Below are 22,911 nucleotides of genomic sequence, written 5' to 3'. Positions count from 1 at the left end.
CTGCCCCTAGTGCCTACTCTCCTGTCCAGCTGGCCTGGGAGCATGATTTGAATATTTCTTTGTCTGCGTCTGAATGGAAATCTGTTTGGAATTCGGCTTTGTACTCCTCGAAATGTGTGAGACTACGAATCATACAATTCAAAATTCTTAATAGGGCATACATCACCCCTGTCACACAAGCCAAGATGGACAAAAAACATCAAGCTCTATACTGGCATGAGTGTGGCAAGCGAGGCACATTATTACACCTGCTATGGGAATGCCCAGCTGTTAAAACACTCTGGTTGGATGTAATATCATTTTTGTCAGAGTCTTCAGATGTAAACATTCCAGTTGGTCCCAACATATGCTTACTGGGCCTTAAGCCAGAAAATGTTGTGGGGAGGGCTGCTGTCCATAGCTGGACATTGGGCTGTTTGGCCACAAAAAGACTCATCCTTCTAAATTGGAAGGAGCGCAAAACGGATTGCTTTAGTAAGGAAACATGGCTTAGGGGATATCAGGACTTGATGTGCATGGAGCGCGCAGCTTCTATGCTGGAGAATTAATAGTCACTATCATATTTCTGTTCAAAGTAATGTCTATGTATCTTAAGGTGTCATCCTTGCTCCCTTCCCCCATCCCTTGTTGTGTTCTGTCAAATGTCTGTTGTTATTGATCTCGTACATGTCTGTAGATATTTGTGTCATTGTGTTTTTATGTTTAAATAAAAAAAAATATATATATATATATATATATATTTGGAGATACATGGTAAACAGGCATGCACTCTGGAGCAGTGGCGAAGCTAGACCTTTTTTGGGTGGGCTCAAGCCCACCCAAAATTTGCCTTAGCCCACCCTATCATTTCGTCCTGAAATCTAATATTCTACCTTTTTTTTTTACACAAGCAATGACAGAATGGATGCCGTACACTAATGAACAGGCACAAATGTGCTAGTGAAATCGAGCGCAACCTTCCTGCAGGAATCTCTAACCTCTGATTGGTGGGTGGGCGTCTCCTGTTTGACAAAACGAAAAAGGCAGCATTTGCACACTTAACATGGTTTCTGCTGTTCTGTCTGTCAAAAAGGCTTGCTAGTCTTTATCAGAAAATCCACGATTTCCAGCTGTGTTATAACATGACCAGCTAATAATAATAATAATAATTTTAAAACCTTGACGTAATCTGTCAAATGACTATTAAATGACAGTTGACCACAAGGCGATTCTATCAATGCCTCCTCTTGAATTGCGTCATGTTTTAGTCGGCAGGGGCTTATAATGCTGCGTAGCATGATAAGCATGATAAGGGGCAAGGATCAGAAGAAGTTGGCTGGCATTAATTTATCAGCTGAGGGCATGTTCATTGCCATAACAACGTGAGCTAATCAACAAGTACCACATGTTCTAATACTATGAGACTCATGAAAACGCCTTCAGCTTATATTTGGGGGGGGGGGGGAGGGGGTGGACTTAGTGTCTTATTTATTTATTTATTTTAATAAGTTACATATTTTATTTTAAATAAACATAATACCAAGGGTTAGAAGTTTTACAAGAATTTTGATCGTACAAAGTCATGACAGAAGGGCTGATGAAGCTGACAAGTGACCAAACCCAAGTGAATCATATGTTCTTGATGTTGTTGCAGATGTTATCTCCGCTAATTGTATTAATCTAAATAAATAAATATTAGCAGGTTCTCAATAGTAGGCTATTTCAATTCAGGGAGGGTGCGAAAAAATATCTGTCTCCTAAGGTGGGAATGACAGAAAATAATTGAGAGCCACTTATCTAGAACATGTTGTACTTGTTGATTAGCTCACGTTGTTATGGCAATGAAAACGCCCACAGCTGATAAAATAATGCCAGCGGTTTTGTTGTTGTTTTTGAAAATTAGCACACTTTTTTTTTTGCATCAGAACAAGATTTTTCTGCACCAAAAGTTTTATAAAAATGTATGGGTCCCTGAAGGTAAGACAACGTAGTTTATTACTCCCGAAATAGTGGTATATTTCTCATATTATTAATCTAGTACATGTTGTACCAATGTGTTTCAGTAACTGTAAATAAAAATAAAGGGGGAAATATGGTCATTTTTGAGTGAAACTTACACAAAGGAAATTTAATATACCTCAAATTTGTTATTACAGTTCACATCCATTGATTATTTCCTTCATCCAAATAATATTATTTCCTTTCATCAGTTTAGTGATTCAGAACTGCATTATTTAGCTGACACTGCCAGCTTTTGGCTTAGACATACAACAGCATATTACTAATAAAACAAAGGTTGTGGAATAAAAAAATCTTGCACAGGACTTTTTATACTTCATATACCCCTGTGGCTTCCTGGGGTTGAGCTCCCCCAAAAGTCAGAACCTATAATCACCCCTGCTCTGGAGTTGGATCATGAATCATCTGCCGAATCCAGGTCAAATTCTGTCTATTTTGGTATGGGCGGAATGGTAAATAAGCCAAGCCTCCATGTTCTATTTTACCCAGGTGAATTTTCAGACTGTATGGCATGGGCGGAATGGTAAAGAAGCCACGCCTATAGGATCTGATTTGTATGGTGTTGTCTTGAACAACATCAGAGGCAGAATGTGTAGAGGCAGAAACTAGTCACAGCTTTTGTTAGCACTACCCATATGGGTAACCCTTCCTTTTACAGTCCTCTAATTACTAGGTATTTACCCGGTAAATATATGGTAAATCATAGTGTATTACTGGGTAATTACAACTGGTAATAAGAAGTTAAATACAGAGAAAATACAGTTGAAGTACCAAGTAAAATCTCCACTATTACCCATCAACTCAACTAAGTACTGTATAGTTGTAACTGTTTAAGGTTGGTGTAACTGCCTCTGTGTCAGTCAGCGCGGTATTTCTGAGTTATTTATTTTGGTAGGAACCAAAGTTCTCTAAGGCGGAACCTTTGTTTTTGTATCGCCCGTTTCCGTCAGGACATACTTTAGCGTAACACTCATCAAAAAAGTCCGCTGATTTAGTACATGTTTTTCAGTGCTGATGCATCTGCAAAATAGCTCTTAGCATCAAGATAAACAATCCTACAGAGTAATGCCAAGCTACACAACTTTCCTCTTGCAATGCAGCTACTAAGGTATGTTTTGCTGACGTTTTTTGTGTGTGTTTTCTGTTCTTGTTTGTATTAAATTGTTTTTATACAGCTAAGGGCTAACACCGTTAAGGGCTAACACATGTTGGGCTTAGTTAGATTGGTCTTTGTGTTTTGTTGTATTATATGTAACCAAAGTGTATTGTGTATACAGTAGCCTAATTGAAAGTGACGACATTACCAGGACAATGTTGGGATATTACTGTATGGCTTGTTATTATTTTGACTAGTGATTATTGTATTTGTGTATTATGTTTTTTGATTACAGTTTTCACGGTCTGGATGAACCAAATAAATCCTGCCAGTAAACAAAAAGGAAACTCGTTGCTGTCGTTTGTACTGAGGGAATTACAGTGAAAACTTAGCTGCTCACGAAGACAGCACCAAAGAGCAGTGAATGACAACAGTAAGGCAAGTAAGATGTCCCGAAATGGCGAAGAGCACACAATTGCAGATGTACATTTCCCAGACATGGAGTCACACGCACCTGACAAGACAGAGTGTGTGCACGAGCACAGCTCAACCGTGCAGCCACAAGCGACTGAAGGCATCATAGTGGACAACCCCGCTTCCTCAGAAGAGCCACCATTAGGCCAAAGAGTCCGCAGAATGACGGAAAAGGGTCAAGAACAGCATGATGAGCAAGTAATAAAGGTTGCACATCGGTTCAGTGTGTGCTATGAGAAGTGGAAGGATGCCACTAAAGAAGCCAAGCAAGCGCTGAGTGGAAAGTGCTCAGACGACCTGCTAGATGGACAAATTACTAAAGTACGCAATACCTCTAGGAGTCTAAATGACGTTTATGACGATTGGAAACGCCTTGAGGTTCCTGACCTTAACACACGTCGCAAAATCGACACCTGTGAAACAGTAACAAAGAAGATGGTTAAGGATGCAATGGACCTTATAGATGCAAGGGAGGAAGCTACAGCCCATAGGCATACTACAAGTCAAAGACATGAAGAACATCGAGTCATTGAAGAGGTAATGTCTGTAGCCTCAGGAAGGACAGGCACTAGCTCTCGCCACACTAAGTGCTCCTCTGCAAGCAGGAAGAGTGCAGCTGCTGAGGTTGCTGCCAACAAAGCCACCTTAGAAGTACAGCTGGAGCAAGAGCATTATATTAAAGAGCTTCAGAGACTGGAAGTTGAAGCCGCTCAGCTAAAAGCCAAACAAGAGGCTGAAAATGCAGAGAGACAAAGAGTGCTAGAAGCCAAGCGCAGAGAACTAGATCGATTGGAGACTATTAAGAAGCTAAAGGCTGCTGAGGCACGACAGCAAGTATATGACCAGAGTATACATTCATGTCCGGCAACTAAGGGCGACGGCTCAGATGAAGAAATAAATGTTCTTCTCCATCGTGTCTCTGTGAAGAAAGAAGAAGTCAAGCCTCAAACTAGCCCACTGCGGCACCATTCTACACCACCAGCTGTAGCACAAGCAAGGCAAGAAAACAAATATGAAGATGGCACAACAGCTCTCGTCAAAGCGCTCGCAGAAGCCATCAGTGCGAGTCGCATTCCTCTACCTGAACCTACAGTGTTCAGTGGTGACCCACTCCGATTCAACGACTGGAAAGTGTCCTTTCAGACGCTCGTTGACAGGAAGAACATACCAGCTGAAGAGAAGATATATTATCTACGCAAGTATGTGGGTGGATCTGCTAAAAGGGCCATAGAGAGCTACTTTTTACTTGGCACAGAGCCAGCATATTATGCAGCATGGGACATCCTAGAAGAGCGATACGGCAATCCATTCCTCATCGCCAAGGCCTTCAGAGAGAAGCTCGACGCGTGGCCCAAGATAAGCTCCAAAGGCAGTATGGAACTTCAAGAACTCGCCGACTTCCTGCGCTGCTGTGAGGCAGCCATGTCTCAGATCAGAGGTCTTGAAATACTTAATGATTGCAACGAGAACCAGAAAATTCTCTCTAAACTCCCAGACTGGGTGACTTCAAGGTGGAATAGGAAAGTCATAGAAGCAGAAGAAGACACTCACATGTTCCCGAGCTTCAGCCAGTTTGTCAAGTTTCTCACACGTGAAGCTAAAATCGCTTGCAGCCCAATAACATCTCTTCAAGTGAAAGGATTCCAGACAAGTGTGTAAAGAGCGGAGGTCCTGGAGCAAAGGTGTTAGCAACCACCTCAGATGAGAAAGCCGTCGTCACAAGCTGTGTCTTCTGTGAGAAGGCAGGACACAGTCTACAAAGGTGTTACAAGTTTATGCAAGGGACAATCTTGGAGCGAATCAAGTTTGTTCAAGAAAATAAATTGTGTTTTGGCTGTCTCAAATTTGGCCACCGATCTAGAGATTGTAGAGAAAGAGACAGCTGCGACACCTGTGAGAGAAGACACCCAACTTGTCTTCATGACGATCGCACCAAGGAAGAAAGGATGTCTACAAGATCTGACAGAGCAAGGTACAGTGACAAAGACAAAGAAGAGTACAAAGAAAGGAAGAATGAACAGTCACAAGACCAGTCAGAGAGACCATCACGTGAGGCGACGGCACTTAGAGTCATCCAGAATGTTGGAGACACGCATACCTCCACAATAATTCCAGTGTGGGTGTCATCTACAAGTGTACCAAGTCGTGAAGTTCTGGTGTACGCACTCCTTGATACACAAAGTGACACAACCTTTATCCTCGACGAGACAGCGAAGGCTCTCAATGCTAGGAGTGAACCAGTTCAGCTAAACCTCTCCACGTTGGCTTCAAGAAACACAATCGTGTCCTGTCGGAAGCTAGCTGGTCTACAAGTTAGAGGTTTTTATTCAGACAAGATAATCACTCTTCCAGTGACTTACTCAAGAGAGTTTATCCCTGCAAACAGAGACCATATTCCCACACCAGATACGGCGAAAGCATGGCCTCATCTTGAACACATTGCAGATGAGATCGCTCCTCAGCAAAGCTGTGATGTCGGCCTGTTAATTGGCTACAACTGTGCCCAAGCCCTCGTTCCAAGACAAGTGGTGCCTGGTGAGGAACACCAGCCGTTTGCACAAAAGACAGACTTGGGCTGGAGTGTAGTGGGATATGGCAACCCGTGTCTCAACTATGGAGATGCAATTGGAATAAGTCACCAAGTCATGGTGAAGCAAGTGATGCCAGGTCTACCGTCCTCTTCAGACCTCACAAAGGAAGTGCACTATGTCTGTAGGACACAGATCAAAGAAGTTCTCTTACCTGCAGATGTCATCAAGATGCTGGAGTCTGACTTCGTTGAAAGAGAGTCGGAAACCAGCCCCATCTCTCAAGAAGATCTAAGGTTCCTGTCAAAAATGGAAAAGAGCATCAAGTTAAAGAGCGACGGTCATTACGAAATGCCGCTGCCATTCAAGAAAGAAAGACCTAACTTACCTGATAATAAGATCTGTGCTATCCATCGTCTCAGGTGCCTAGAAAGAAGGCTGAGAAGAAACGACCAGTACTACAAAGACTACAAGACCTTCATGGATGAGACCATAAGACGCGGAGATGCAGAAAGGGTCCCGGAGGAAGACATCCACAAAGCTCCTGCTTGGTACATTCCGCATCATGGGGTGTATCATCCACAAAAGCCTGGGAAGATACGTGTTGTCTTCGATTGCTCCGCCAAGTACCAAGGAACGTCCTTGAACGACCACCTCCTGACGGGTCCTGAGTTGACAAACACCTTGGTGGGAGTTCTGTATCGCTTCCGAAGAGGTCCTGTGGCAATCATGTGTGACATCGAACGCATGTTTCACCAGTTCCATGTTAAGGCAGAAGACCAAGATTACCTGCGGTTCCTTTGGTGGGACAATGGAGATCTCGAAAGCCAACCTTCCATCTATCGGATGAAAGTCCACTTGTTTGGTGCAGCATCGTCACCTGGCTGTGCCAACTATGGGCTGAAGCATGTCGCTGCTGAAGGACAAGGAAACTTTAGTGACGACACCATAAAGTTCATTCAACGGAACTTCTACCTGGATGATGGATTGTCAAGTGTAGCATCCGAAGACCAAGCGATCCAACTGGTGAAAGAAGCAAGAGAACTTTGCAGCACAGGCAAACTCCGGCTGCATAAGTTTATCTCTAACAGCAAGAAGGTCCTAGACGCAATCCCAAAAGAAGAATGTGCTGCAGCTGCCAAAGACAAGGACATGGCACTGGGTGAACTGCACATGGAAAGAGCACTCGGTGTGCAGTGGTGCGTGGATTCTGATAAGTTCCAGTTCAGAGTAATCGTCAAGGAGAATCCACTTACTCGAAGAGGAGTCCTGTCCACAGTCGCTTCAGTCTACGACCCTCTTGGATTTGTGGCACCGTTCATCTTGTTGGGAAAGCAGATCCTGCAGCAGATGTGTCGTGACAAGCTCAGTTGGGATGACACCTTACCTGATGACCTACGACCTCTGTGGGAAAGCTGGCTTCAAGACCTGCGAAATCTAGCCGAGGTGAAGATTCCAAGATGCTACGTTCCATCAAGCTTCAAGGTCCAACACTACGAACTCCACCATTTCGCCGATGCCAGTGAGTCAGGCTATGGAGAGTGCTCGTACCTCAGAGCAGTGAGTACGTCAAGTGAAGTCCACTGTTCCTTTGTAATGGGAAAGTCGAGAGTCGCTCCTACTAAGGTCACAACCATACCAAGACTCGAGCTGTCAGCAGCAGTGGTAGCTGTCCGCACCAGTGACATGCTCAAGAAAGAACTGGAAATAGAATGCCTACAAGAAGTCTTCTGGACTGATTCAAGAGTGGTCCTTGGTTACATCAATAATGAAGCCAGAAGATTTCACGTGTTTGTGGCAAATCGTGTGGAACGCATCAAGCAAAGCACAGAGTCTACACAATGGAAGTATGTGGCTTCAGAAGATAATCCAGCAGACTACGCCTCAAGAGGTCTCACAGCAGAGCAACTGGTATCCTCTAACTGGTTCACAGGCCCAGACTTTCTTTGGCAGAAGGAGTTACCAAGTGGAGATGTCAAGGTGGGAGAGATCACATATGACGATCCTGAGCTTAAGAAGGTCCAGGTTCTCGACACCCAGGCGAAAGAAGTCAAGTCGCTGCTAGATCGCCTACACAAGTTTTCAGACTGGTCCAAAATGGTGAAAACTATCGCCAGACTCCAGCGCCATGTGAAAGAAATTAAAGGGCTTCAGCCAAAGTCCTGTGAAGCCTGCAGTTTGGAGGAAAGGAGAGAAGCGGAGTTGACAATAATCAAGATGGTTCAAGAAGCAACCTTCTCACAAGATATACAGTTACTCCAAAGTGACAAGGAGACGCCAGTCAAGGGCAAAGCCAATAAGTTGCACCGGTTAAGTCCATTCCTGGATGACCAAGGTGTCCTCAGAGTTGGAGGCCGCTTAACTCATGCTGCCCTACATCCACAGGTGAAGCATCCAGCGGTCCTTCCAAAGGACAGTCATGTGTCAAATTTACTTGTCAAGCACTATCATGAAAGAGTGTACCATCAAGGACGAGGAATGACCATGAATGCGCTCCGATCTAATGGCATATGGATACTGGGCTGCAGCAAGGCTGTATCATCCCATATCTACAAGTGCACTAAGTGCAGGAAGTTCAGAAGATGCACTGAACAGCAGAAAATGTCAGACCTTCCAGAGGACAGAATGGAAACAGCTCCTCCATTCACCTACTGCGGTATGGACTGTTTTGGACCATTTTACGTAAAGGAAGGAAGGAAAGAGCTAAAGCGTTATGGATTGTTACTTACCTGCATGTGTTCCAGAGCGGTTCACGTTGAGATGCTTGACGATATGACCACGGATGCCTTCATTAACGCATTGCGTTCATTCATCGCCATTCGTGGAAAGGTACGTCAGATAAGAAGTGATCAAGGAACAAACTTCGTCGGAGCAAGACGAGAGTTTGCTGAAGCATTGAAAGAAATGGATCAGGAAGAGCTCAAGCAGCTTGGATGTGAGTTCATCATGAACACCCCAGCTTCAAGTCATATGGGTGGCGTCTGGGAAAGACAAATTCGCACCATAAGAAGTGTCTTGACGTCCATTCTAGAACAGTCAGCTACGCAGCTTGACTGCTCCTCTCTAAGAACGTTCCTGTATGAAGTCATGGCAATAGTGAACAGTAGACCTCTGAGCACTGATTGTCTAAATGATTCATCCAGTCCAGAGCCCCTGACACCAAACCACATTTTGACCATGAAGTCCACGATACTCGCTCCACCTCCTGGGAAGTTCGTCAAGGAAGATCTATACCTACGCAAGAGATGGCGTCGAGTTCAATTCTTATCCAACCACTTTTGGACAAGATGGAAGAAGGAGTACCTCCTGAGCCTCCAACAGAGACAGAAGTGGACCAAAGATCGCAGGAATGCAAAGGTCGGCGATGTTGTACTCCTGCAAGATGATACTACACCACGTAACCAGTGGAGGATGGCAAAGGTTATCGAAGTGTACCCAGGAAAGGATGGGAAGGTGCGAAGACTCAAGTTGCTCATCAGCGACTCAACCCTTGATGAGAAAGGAAAGCGTATCTCCAAACCTGTCCACCTGGAAAGGCCCATCCATAAGACGGTGACGCTGATGGAAGCAGACTGAAGACTCCGACCTCTCTCTTTCTTTTCCTCCCCTCTCTCTCTCTATCTGTCTCACTACAGGTGCAGTCATGGTGATCGTTCTCTGGGGAAGCCAAGGACTGAAGTTTAGTTTTTTTGTTTATCCTTTCTACGCAGTAGTATGTTGTCTCTCAATAGTTGAAGAAAATCATATACATGTGATATGTTTTGGTGGGAGTGTAACTGCCTCTGTGTCAGTCAGCGCGGTATTTCTGAGTTATTTATTTTGGTAGGAACCAAAGTTCTCTAAGGCGGAACCTTTGTTTTTGTATCGCCCGTTTCCGTCAGGACATACTTTAGCGTAACACTCATCAAAAAGTCCGCTGATTTAGTACATGTTTTTCAGTGCTGATGCATCTGCAAAATAGCTCTTAGCATCAAGATAAACAATCCTACAGAGTAATGCCAAGCTACACAACTTTCCTCTTGCAATGCAGCTACTAAGGTATGTTTTGCTGACGTTTTTTGTGTGTGTTTTCTGTTCTTGTTTGTATTAAATTGTTTTTATACAGCTAAGGGCTAACACCGTTAAGGGCTAACACATGTTGGGCTTAGTTAGATTGGTCTTTGTGTTTTGTTGTATTATATGTAACCAAAGTGTATTGTGTATACAGTAGCCTAATTGAAAGTGACGACATTACCAGGACAATGTTGGGATATTACTGTATGGCTTGTTATTATTTTGACTAGTGATTATTGTATTTGTGTATTATGTTTTTTGATTACAGTTTTCACGGTCTGGATGAACCAAATAAATCCTGCCAGTAAACAAAAAGGAAACTCGTTGCTGTCGTTTGTACTGAGGGAATTACAGTTGGTAATAACTCGCATATTATTGTGTACTTCCTAGGAATTTAGGCAACCAATTCTTAGAAACACCTACCAATTCAATTTACACTTGTAGTTATCCAAGTTTAATGATGTACTATCTAGAAATTAGCATAGTATTTTCCAATAAATTACTTTTTCTTACATAGTTATTAATAGCTACACCAATTTAGAAAGGGTTTATTAGATTTACCTTAGAAACTATGGAACTACTTACCTAGTAACAACCTCCGCAGGAACAGCTTTCCTCTATTCCCTTTTCCATTCAATCAACACAAACTTGTACCATGTATGTTCTGCAACGTTACTAAGTAGAACATGACAATTTACCCACTAATTCAGCTGAAACTGTACTGTAAAAGGAAGCCTTGTTTGTTTCCATGGTATTATCAGGCTCTTATCATATAAGTTGTGACTGGTTATTCCCTTTTCCATGCAATCAACACAAACTTGTACAATAGATGTTCTGCAATGTCGTTCACCAGTAGTTAAGCATTTAAATTTTACTTATAAAACCCCAAACCACTGTTGATAAAAGGCATATTTAAATTAAACAAAATCAAAGGCTTATCTTTCAAACAATGCATATCTCACAAACCGGTACTGAACACTGAAAAAATCGGACAAAAAAAGCCGTCCACATCAACTCAATTTAAATGTTACTGATGGTGTTTTGATAAAACACATGACAGTGTTATGGCAAGTGACCAAAATGCAGACGGCTTCAACCTCTACGATTTGAATAAGCGGCGAATGCCATGCAGGAATCTGCCTATGGGAGCATCTTTGTGGTCAGTCGCAAACCAATGAGTCCACTCGATGAATGAGAGATGGCTCTTTAGTGTCCTCTCTGTGCAGTATCCCTGCAGTCTCCACACCTGGGATTTGTTGGCTGACCAAGCCCTGACCAGGTACCTCCAAATCTCCCCTTCCATACTGTAATAAAGAATCAGAAGCCAAGAAAATAAACATTATTATTTTGTTTGCCAGTTAATAAAGGATGCTGGTCCAATGGCCATTGTGTTTGGTCATATTAAAAAGAATAAGGCATAGCCATAGATACAGTTAATAGGACGGGAGGGGACAGGCTGTTAGCTCCGGTTAGCACTTCAGCATCGAGCTAGCGGAGCTTCTGTCGTTCAAACAACTCTGACATGTTGTTTAAACCTATAACACCCAACTAGTTAAAATATCCAGATTTAATCGGGCTCTCTCCCATAAGTACAATAGGACGGGAAGGGACAGGCTCTGTAAGCCCCGGTTAGCGCGATGCTAAAGAGCAGCTCTACCGGAGCATGCTGCCTCAACAGGTACCAACAAGTTAGCCTCTGGTTTGATATTCGCCGGATATTCGGTTTTGGTTTACCACACAATCGGATTCATCAACACAAGTGCACTACATTACGCGCTTAGTATGTTGAGGACAGTTTAGGACACCATATCGCGAAAAATCACAAAGACATGTTATTGCTATCGATTTCTGTGCAACAACAACGTCATCTACGTTCAGGCTGCTACCTGTTTTAGGGACCTGTTTTCAGGAAATAAATCACACAAATATATTGCATTATAGTTAATCTGAATGCAGTTAATAGTTTAATATTCAACAAAAATTGACCAAACTATAAATTGCATCCTGTTTAAGAATAATGCAATATATTAGCAAAGTGTTACCTGTAGTAAGTAGCAGCCCACCATTGGCACTACACCAATCAGAATGACGAAATGTATTTTTATTGATTTCTATTTTATTTTTTATGATTTATTTCCTGAAACAATTCCATGGTAACGTCTCTGCCACCAGTCTGTGTGTAATTTGTTGACGGTCCCTATAACAGGTAGCAGCCAGAACGTAGATGACGTTGTTGCACAGACATCGATAGTAACAACATGTCTGTGATTTTTCGCGATACCGTGTCCTAAACTGTCCTCAACATACTAAGCCCGTAATGTAGTGCACTTCTGTTGATGAATCCGATTGCGTGGTAAACCAAAACCGAATATCAAATCAGAGGCTACCTTGTACCTGTTGAGGCAGCATGCTCCGGTAGGTTGCATGTCTATGTTCCCCGGGTCCAATGTTCCCCGGGTCCTATGTTCCCCTCTTTGTATGAGACTGGGGAACATAGGACCCTTTTTAAAAAAAAGGGTTCTATGTTCCCCGGTCTGTTACTTTTTCCACCATTACTGCCAAATTCCGGCCGAGATAAGTACCATTGCATGTCTTTAACTTTTGTGGAAGAGGGAGAGACGTCAGAGAACCTGACGCAGTCTATTCATACGCCCGTAAACAAACCCCGAGAAGCCCTATCCCTACGAGAGCTCGCCGCGCTACGGCCATCCGGAGGCGCACAGAGCTTTTGGCCGTGATATTATTATACAATTATAATATATTATATACTATTATATAAAGAGCTCCGGGAGTCGCAAACGGCAACAATCACTTTCTACTCAGCGTGGTAAATTTGATTTTTTGGACGTTGGATATTCGACACATTCGAGAAATCTATTTAGCACTGGCTTTGATGAACAATTTTGTGTCTAACCAACTTAGATGTGTTATTACAAGGCCTGTCTATGTAAAGCAAAAATGTTATACAAAAAAAACATATTTTGATTTTATATAATTTTTAATGTTGATAAATGCTTTAAAACTATTATGTGGCCTCACATTTTTTACTTACCCTTTTCAAAACACATAGGGTGAACTCAGCCAACTGCCCTACACATAACACAAAGCTTATACTCTAAAAAAAAAACACCCTTTGATCTTATACAATTTTTAAATGTTAAATGCTATAAATCTATTATGCGGCTTGACCTTTTGACCTACACATGTCAAAACACTTGTGATGAACTCAGCTTACTGTCCTACACATAACACAAAGCTTAATTTCTCACAAATAAAAAAACTTAGATTTTATATATTTTTTTAATGTAAAGAAAATGCTTTAAATGCTTCAAATCTATTATGCGGCTTTGCCTTTTCACCTACCCATGTCAAAAGACATCTGAGGCCTGTTTCAGGTAGCTGGTTTAACATACTCTGAGTTTAATCCTGCGCTCTGAGTTGGTTGACTCAGAGTTCAGGGTTGAAAAGCAACTCTGGGTTTTTGGTTTCAGAACAGGTGATCAGCGTTGGGTTAATCAACTCTGAGTATGTTCACTCTGGGTTGGGGGCGTGCCTGTTGACTATAAAGAGCCATCATCAATGGATCTCTGATAACATGATCAAACATGGACCAAAAGCGTAGATCCACTTACTTTTCCCCCACGGAATTGGAAATTCTAATGAACGCCTATGCCGAGCAGTTACCCATTTTAACAAAAAAAAGCAATTCCGCCGCGGCAGCGAGAGCGCGAGAGAGAGTAAAATAAATTAGTAAAATAAAATAAGAGGAAAGTTTAATATCTTCCACTTATTCAATATGTAAAGTGTGTGTGTGTGTGTGTGTGTGTGTGTGTGTGTGTGTGTGTGTGTGTGTGTGTGTGTGTGTGTGTGTGTGTGTGTGTGTGTGTGTGTGTGTGTGTGTGTGGGCAACCCCACGAGGACTCGGGGTTGCCCCACAAGTCCTCGTGGGGCAACCCCGAGTTGCCCCACGAGGACTTGGCAGCAAATGATGTACAAAAATATAGTTTAAACAGGTAAACTAATGTTTAATTGAAATCAAATCAATTGTGCTGTTTTGCCTGCTCTACCTAATTTAACAGCTATGTTCAACATGTATTATATATTTGTATACTATATTTATATATTTAAGCAGTAAATGTAAGTAGTACATTTCCCAGCCACCCCAACACTGCCAATATTTAATAGGATTTAGATATATTAGAAGGCTACACCTAGGCAAAATGCATTATATATATATATATATATATATATATATATATATATATATATATATATATATATATGTCTTCAAAATAGCGCTTACTGAATATTAGGGTAACATTTTCCTCCATGTTAGCAAATCGAAAAAATGCAGAGGCCCGGCAGACTTGAGGGGGTCCACCACCTGCAGCCCTCACAGAGGCTGAGGAGATGGCCCTAAGCCAACAGAGTATGCGTCCTGTGGCCCTGGGGGGAGCTCCTCTGATCCCCCCCACCCCCCAGGATAGAAGTGCCTTTACAGTATAAGAGGTTGGTTATTCAAAATAATTAAATATGTACACGCAACCCAGCGCGTTGCAAATTAGATGGGGCAATATTCTGGCTCAAGTAATAATTGCACTGTCTAATCATCTTCTTCCAGTTACTGATGGCGTCATCGCCCTACTTGAACCAGATGCCCTCACCAACCTCCATGCAATTATAACAATTCAAAAAATGCAAAAGGATGCTTTGGAGATCCACATTTTGGAACATAAGTTAAAGGTGTTTTTTTTTTTGTGCTTTCAGGAAATAAAATAATCCTCATAATAAGTAGATTGTCTTTATTAGAACACGGGCTGTGGTGGGACAAGTTATTTTGTTGAACAGTTTACTCAAAGGGTTTTACTTCAGTGAACAATGCAGACGATTATGCTGAGCATGTGCATGTAGAGAAGAACAGCATCTGGTTAAAAGCAGTACCAGGGTCTTTTCTGCCTTGCATTCTTAAAATGAGTTTCTTGACTTGCAGCAGTTATAGGTCCGTGGTTAGTCAGCTACTCTGATCATGGGAAAGCCACAACGTTGAAGTGACTGTAGTAGGCTACAGAGCGGGTGGGATGCACGGGGCGGATCATTCTGCACATACGTTAATTGCGATAAAAAATAAAAAATTAAACTTAAAGCATGCCCCCGGTGCGTTTGAGAGTTAACATGGGGGCTGAGAAGGTGGTCTAAATAAATGATAGATTGCGCTGAAAAACGATAGCGCTCGTGAAGAAAATTATCAGGAAAATAAAGTATATCTAACCGGGGTCTTAATAATCGTTCCTCACGGAGATTCCTTCTGAGGATCGCAGCCTCTACGTCCACGGGCTCTCGTAGAAAAGGACATGCCATTTCTAACACTTCCTTCTGTCGGAGAGCTGCCTTCAGCCTTATAGACAACAAACTCAGAGTAGGTCTAACCACCTCCCGAGCAGGGTAGACCCACGGCGTATGTTGCCGCAGCAACTAACTCTCGGTTGCGCTGAACCTGCTACCTGAAACGAAAAACCCAGAGTTCCATTAACTCAGAGCGAACAAACTCGGGGTTGCCTCAAAACCAACTACCTGAAACAGGGCTCTGATGAACTCAGCTAACTGCCCTACACATAACACAAAGCTTATTTTTTCCAAAAAAACACCTTTTGATTTTATACTATTTATTTTATGTTAAAAACAACTATAAATCTATTATGTGGCTTGACCTTTTGACCTACCCATATCAAAACGCATCTGGTGAACTCAGCTAACTGCTCCACACATAAAACAAAGCTTATTTTCTCAATAACCCACCATTTGATTTTCTAAATATTTTTTACTCTCATAAACTGCTATAAATCTATTATGCGGCTTGACCTTTTGACCTACCTTGTCTGTTCCTTTTGGGAACATGTTTGATAAACATGTGCTTGTTTCACATAATCTTACTACTATAATAGCAGGCCTGTCGCACCAGTTACTCAAGTTGGTCAGTGATTACACCTTAGTTGATTACACCAGATGTGTTTTGATATGGGTAGTTCAAAAGGTCAAGCCGCATAATGCATTCATAGCCATTTTTTAACATTAAAAAAATAGTATAAAATCAAAAGGTGGATTTTTGGAAAAAATAAGCTTTGTGTTATGTGTGGGGCAGTTAGCCGAGTTCACCAGATGTGTTTTGATATGGTTAGGTCAAAAGCTCAAGCCGCATAGTAGATTTATAGCATTTTCTGAGAGTAAAAAATATTTATAAAATCAAAGGGTAGGTGTTCTGAGAAAATAAGCTTTGTGTTATGTGTGGGGCAATTAGCTGAGTTCATCACAAGTGTTTTGACATGTGTAGGTCAAAAGGTCAAGCCGCATAATAGATTTATAGCATTTAACATTTAAAAATTGTATAAGATCAAAGGGTGGTTTTTTTTTTTTAGTAGGGCAGTTAGCTGAGTTCACCCTATGTGTTTTGAAAAGGGTAAGTAAAAAATGTGAGGCCACATAATAGTTTTAAAGCATTTATCAACATTAAAAATTATATAAAATCAAAATGTTTGTTTTTTTTAACATTTTTTGCTTTACATAGACAGGCCTTGTAATAACACATCTAAGTCAGTTAGACACAAATTTGTACATCAAAGCCAGTCCTAAATAGATTTTTCGAATGTGTTGAATATCCAACGTCCAATATAAAACCATCTTTACCACACTTTTCACAGCAATGCTGCAGTTCACCCCGGACTGCACTGCACTGAGTTGGCCGGTTGAACGCTGATTGGCTGTTAAGTTACACATGTCATTCAGTGGCCAGGCCACGCTGTTGAACGCCGATTGGCTGTCATCACGCGAATGTCGCGTCAAAGTTTAAATATTTTTAAAGATTGATAGCGGGGAACATATGCGGGGAACATATGTTCCCCGCATATGTTCCCCGCTTTTCCCAAAAAGGCCCCTATGCTCCCCGGTATGTATGGCTACAGGGGAACATAGGACCCTTTTTGGGAAAAACGGGGAACATAGGACCCGGGGAACATAAGGATGACCCCCTCCGGTAGAGCTGCTCTTTAGCATCGCGCTAACCGGGGCTAACAGAGCCTGTCCCTTCCTGTCCTATTAACTGTACTTATGGGAGAGAGCCCGATTAAATCCGGATATTTTAAAGAGCCCATGCCATTAAAATCACATTTTTCCTATTGTTTGTTAAATAACATAGGTCTGAATAAGTTTGTGAGCTGTGGTAAGTTTGAAATCTATGCAGTTTGTCTGCTGAATGCAATAGGCAATGAAAGGAAAAAGGCAGAAGAAATTAGCTAATCTGGATAAGGTGACACTGTGACGTAGCGTTGTCAAATTATTATTCATGGCCCTGCCCACTTGGTTGGTTCGTAACCACCCACAAGAATTCTGAAGGAGTCGTGATTGAGCTAGTGCTAAATGCTAATACGTGTACGGTAGTTGCTTAGTTCGTAGTAACAGGCTAGTTACAGAATTTTGAATGCAATGGCAGAACGACATCGAACTACATGAACTGCGACATGCTGCCTGTCGCCGGTTGCCGCGAGGCACCACCGCCGCGAAGCACCACCGCCCGGCAGCGGGCAGCCGGGCGGTGGTGCCTTGCGCCGGCAGCAGGCAGCAGGCAGCGCGCGGTTCTGTCTACTACAGATTGATGTGGAAGTGGAAGAACCAGAGACGTCGGAGAACCCGACGAAGTCTTTTGTGATTCATTATATCGTCTGGACGTGCACACAGCTTTTGGCCGTGATAATATGTATTATTTGATATAGATATCTATGTATTATATGATATTATTTAGATATAGAGCTCCAGGACGGTAACGCAAGTGTTGTACACACGTCGGACTCTCGTCTCTGGTATTTCTCCAACTAGACTCGTAGTGGGGGTTATCTCAGCCATGGTTGAGAATGAATTGGGGGAAAGGAACTTTGGCTTTGACTCCCTGAAGTCATGAACCACGACATGGAGGAGAAAGGGATTGTTGACCGCGGTCGTCTCCCGCCGGAGCCTCGCTGCCGATGGACCACCGCCTCGGCGGTGATTAGCGCTGACCGCTGCCGAGGCGGCGGGAAGCAGGGCTCAAGCGGGATACATTCGCGGCCAACAATCCCTTTCTCCTCCATGTCGTGGTTCATGTAGCCTACTTCAGGGAGTCAAAGCCAAAGTTCCTTTCCCCCGATTCATTCTCAACCATGGCTGAGATAACCCCCACTACGAGTCTCGTTGTAGAAATACCAGACGAGAGTCCGACGTGTTATGCGCCATCACACCAACAGCAGAACGGTTATCCAAATAACAAGGAAGTGTACAACACTTGCGTTACAGTCCTGGAGCTCTATATCTAAATAATATCATATAATACATAGATATCTATATCAAATAATACATATTATCACGGCCAAAAGCTGTGTGCGCGTCCAGACGATATAATGAATCACAAAGGACTTTGTCGGGTTCTCCGACGTCTCTGGTTCTTCCACTTCCACATCAATCTGAAGTAGACGCGGTCGTTTGAGATTCATAATAACCTATCGTCTGGAGGCTCACACAGCTTTTGGCCGTGATAATATATATTATATATTATATGATATAGATATCTATGTATAATATGGGTTTCAAAGAGCCATTGCGATACATCCACCGTAAACAGAGCGCATGGTACCGTGGCTACAAGCTGCTCAGGGCCAGGTGATAATATAAATTATATATTATATGATATAGATATCTATGTATAATATGGGTTTCTACGAGCCATTGCGATACATCCACCGTAAACAGAGCGCATGGTACTGTCAGTGGCTACAAGCTGCTCAGGGCCACACCCTCACCCCCCCTCCTTGACCTGCCTTGACACGCCCACCGTATACAGAGCGCATGGTACTGTGGCTACAAGCTGCTCAGGGCCACACCCCTACCCCCCTCCTTGACCTGCCTTGACACGCCCACCGAAACAGCGCGTTTGGGGGAAGCTCAATGTGCGACTGTTTCGGAGTGACTGTAACTCTGCACCACGGCTGAATTTCGGGGACGTCTTTGAATACTGTGTTTGTGGCCCACTAATACCTATATTAAAGCATCCATAAATAGAATGGCATGGGATCTTTAATAATTTGGGTGTTATAGGTTTTAAACAACATGTCCGAGTTGTTTGAATGCAGAAGCTCCGCTAGCTCGATGCTAAAGGGCTAACCGGAGCTAACAGCCTATCCCCTCCCGTCCTATTAGCTGTATTTATGGCTATGCCTTTTTTTCTTTTTAATATGACCAAACACAATGGCCAGAGGACCAGCATCCTTTCTTAACTGGCAAACAAAATAATCTTTGAGTTTTACATGTTCTAGAAATGTTCATGTCAATGTTCAATGTTTATTTTCTTGTCTTCTGATTCTTTATTACAGTATGAAAGGGGAGATTTAGAGGTACCTGGTCAGGGCTTGGTCAGCCAACTAATCCCAGGTGTGGAGACTGCAGGGATACCGCACAGAGAGGACACTAAAGAGACTTCTCCCATTCATCGAGTGGACTCATTGGCAGATTGCTGCATGGCATTCGCCACATATTCAAATTGTAGAGGTTGAAGCAGTCTTCATTTTGGTCACTTGCCATAACACTGTTGTGTGTTTTATCAAAACACCATCAGTAACATTTAAATTGAGTTGATGTGGACGGCTCTTTTTTTTGTCAGATTTTTTCAGTGTTCAGTGCCTGTTTGAGAGATATGCATTGTTTGAAAGATAAGCCTTTGATTTTGTTTTATTATAATATACCTTTCATCAACAGTGGTTTTGGGTTTCATAACTAAAATGAAAGTGCTTATCTGCTGGTGAACGACGTTGCAGAACATATATTGTATAAGTTTGTGTTGATTGCATAGAAAAGGGAATAATATATTACAATTTATATGGTAAGAGCCTGGTAATACCATGGACACAAACAAGGCTTCCTTTTACAGTAGTTTCAGCTTACCTACTGGGTAAATTGTCATGTTTTACTTGGTAACGTTGCAGAACATACATGGTAAAAGTTTGTGTTGATTCAATGGAAAAGTGAATAATCTATTACAAATGATATGGTAAGTGCCTGGTAATACCATGCAAACAAACAAGGCTTCCTTTTACAGTACAGTTTCAGTTTACTTACTTGGTAAATTGTCATGTTTTACTTAGTAACGCTGCAGAACATACATGGTACAAATTTGTGTTATTGCATGGAAAAGGGAATAATCTATTGCAAATTATGTGGCAAGAACCTGGTAATACCATGGAAACAAACAAGGCTTCCTTTTACAGTACAGTTTCAGCTTGCTTACTTGGTAAAATGTCATGTTTTACTTAGTAGCGTTGCAGAACGTACATGGTACAAGTTCCAGTTTACTGCATGGACTGGAATGTATCTAATAATAATTATAATAATGGATTGAATTTATATAGCGCTTTTCTAGACAATCAAAGACGCTTTACAGTGAAGGGAGGACCTCACTAACCACCACCAGTATGTAGCACCCACTTGGGTGTTGCACGGCAGCCAATCAGTGCCAGAACACTCACCACACACCAGCTTGAGTTGGAGAGTGAGGGAAATAATGAGTCAGCCAATTATACAGGAGGATAATTAGGGGGCCAGATTGAATGAGCCTGGTTGTGCCAGGACACCGGGGAAACCCCTACTCTTTGCGATAAGTGCCCTTATGTGATCTTTTATGACCTCAGTGAGTCAGGATCTCGGTTTTACTTCTCCGAAGGATGGCGTCTTCCGCAGCACAGAGTCCCCGTCACTGCACTGGGGCATCAGGATTGATGTTAAAGATGAACTGAACTGAAATAATCAACATCGAAAACGTGTTAGTTATGACCATTGTAAAAAAAATGACACCATTTTTTTTTTTAGCAACAAAATAAATTGTGTCTGTTAGTATGAGAGCACCGACATTTTCGATGACGCTGGCATGGTAGGACTAGGTCGTTAATACAGACACGCTCCACGCCGGAAAATAGTGATTTTAATATGGCTGGTTACGCGTTTGAGCCTGTGAGGGACATGCCTGTAGTGTCCGACTACCACCCGGTGGAGAGGGATCAATTTCAGGCTACAGCTCCACCTTCGGATCGTGTGGGTGTGACTGATGTGCGTGTGGGTGCTGCTGGAGCGTGGACACTGCCGTTGAATCGGTCTGCTGCCGAGAGGTCCCTGTCAACCTTGACCATCTAATGGTGGGATGAGGTTGCAAAACCATGCATAGGGCATTTCGGATGCTGTGCGGCGAGAGAGGTTTTGGAAGTGGCCATGCTCTCTCTAAGGGACATCCGAGCTGAGATGCTGGAGCATCCCATAAATAGCAACCACAAGTCGAAAACGATCTTTCCCCCTCCGTTGTCCTTTGATGCGTTTCAGGAATATCTCCATGAAGACGGACTCGTTGCGGAAACGCATCGAGCTGTACAAATGCTGTAGTACCTACACATTCGAGGCGCTGGTTCTCCACAAAGAAAAGGTGAGCGCATCAAGCCTACGCGCATCCAGCCTTTGCGCCGCTGTATAACATTCAAGTCGAGGAGGAGATTGTTGTGGTCACAGCAGTCTGCTGTGTTTTCATCCTCCTGGTCTGCCACGCCCCCTGTCTGTCTCACCTCACACCTGTCCCTCATCTACAATCATGCTCACCTGGTCAACCCCCCAATCAACCCCCTTCATAAACCCTTGGATTCCCTGGTGTCGGCGCCAGATCGTACTACGCACTACCGTGTTAACTATACGTGGCTCTAGTGTTACTTGCTACCTCGCTCTCGTACTCTAGTCTCTTGTTGTTTTTGGACCGCATCTAACTTTTGTTCCTCTGCCTGCAGTTACCCGGATCACGCACTCAAGCTCGCCCACCTCCCTCTTCCCGCGGCTCGCTCATCCACCACCTGCTTCCCACCTTGTTCAATAAACCCTTTTTGTTATCCATTCAACATCGTCTCTGTCTGCTCTTGGGTTCAGCATCGTCTAACATAACAGAGATAGAAGTTGTTTAACCTTTTAGATTCAGTAGAAATACTTTTTAATGTACAGTTAGTAATTAAATTGACCAAGGGGCTGTATTTAAAACTACAAAAATAATAATAATAAAAAAAAATAACTTTCAACGCAACTCTAACGTCGCTTCAGGCGTCCACACGATCCTAACACGAAACCCCATAGGTCCGGTTTTATTTGAAACCACCCTGGGTCCATGGACCTATTAAAGAACATGGTTTATTATCTGCCTAATAACATGGTTATTAAAGACTTGGTTTAACCAAAAAATCGGCTCCGGGTGGACGGGACATGTTAGATGCACTTTGGGAGATACACCCGTGGATGAGCATAGGTGCGGGGCGGATTCACGAGTGTCACGTTTACTATAGGTGGATTCTGGAGGTTTACTTTCTGGTGGATGTTGATGGATATTGCACAGATGGATATTGCACAGATGCATCTAACTATGAAACGACTTCTTTGAGTTTAACTCCCTCTGCATCAGCAATCGGCTAGTCGGTGAACATCAGGGTGAGTAGAAAGAGACATTTGTGGAACTTCTGTTTACAGACCCGCGTGGTTTAATTAGCAGCTTGGAAACATAGATCTGTGATAATAGTCGGAGAGTAATAGTTTATACACTTTATGGTCGGAGTGCTAGCTTGTGGAGATTGACATGACAGGGGCGCCCAGTAACATCAATAACATTTTCACCGCACAAATGAATCCCCTTTAGCAAGTTCAGCCAATTTTAGTTATTGTACCAATGAG

General features: G+C 42.7%; 2 protein-coding genes across 3 annotated transcripts in view; both read left to right on the top strand.

Annotated features, from left to right (window-relative positions):
- The window catches only part of LOC130393568 (uncharacterized), a 73,097-nt gene that overhangs the window by 15,281 nt on the left and 34,905 nt on the right, over positions 1-22,911 (top strand). The gene's annotated exons all lie outside the window — the stretch shown is intronic.
- LOC130393567 (uncharacterized) lies at positions 5,344-15,572 on the top strand. 2 transcript variants are annotated; one of them, XM_056604251.1, is made up of 4 exons: positions 5,344-10,134; positions 10,418-10,506; positions 14,486-14,658; positions 14,771-15,572. In XM_056604251.1, exon 1 carries the CDS (start codon positions 5,344-5,346, stop codon positions 9,670-9,672), a length of 4,329 nt encoding a protein of 1,442 aa, XP_056460226.1. In that variant the 3' UTR covers positions 9,673-10,134; positions 10,418-10,506; positions 14,486-14,658; positions 14,771-15,572. The 2 variants fall into 2 exon arrangements, with proteins under 2 accessions (XP_056460226.1, XP_056460225.1); XM_056604250.1 differs by having other exon boundaries at positions 5,344-10,506; positions 14,771-15,568.

This window comes from Gadus chalcogrammus, chromosome 12, assembly GCF_026213295.1.
Source record: "Gadus chalcogrammus isolate NIFS_2021 chromosome 12, NIFS_Gcha_1.0, whole genome shotgun sequence".
NCBI lineage: Eukaryota > Metazoa > Chordata > Actinopteri > Gadiformes > Gadidae > Gadus > Gadus chalcogrammus.
The sequence above is the reverse complement of the archived record's forward strand: the minus strand, read 5'-3'. Positions and strand labels throughout refer to the sequence as shown.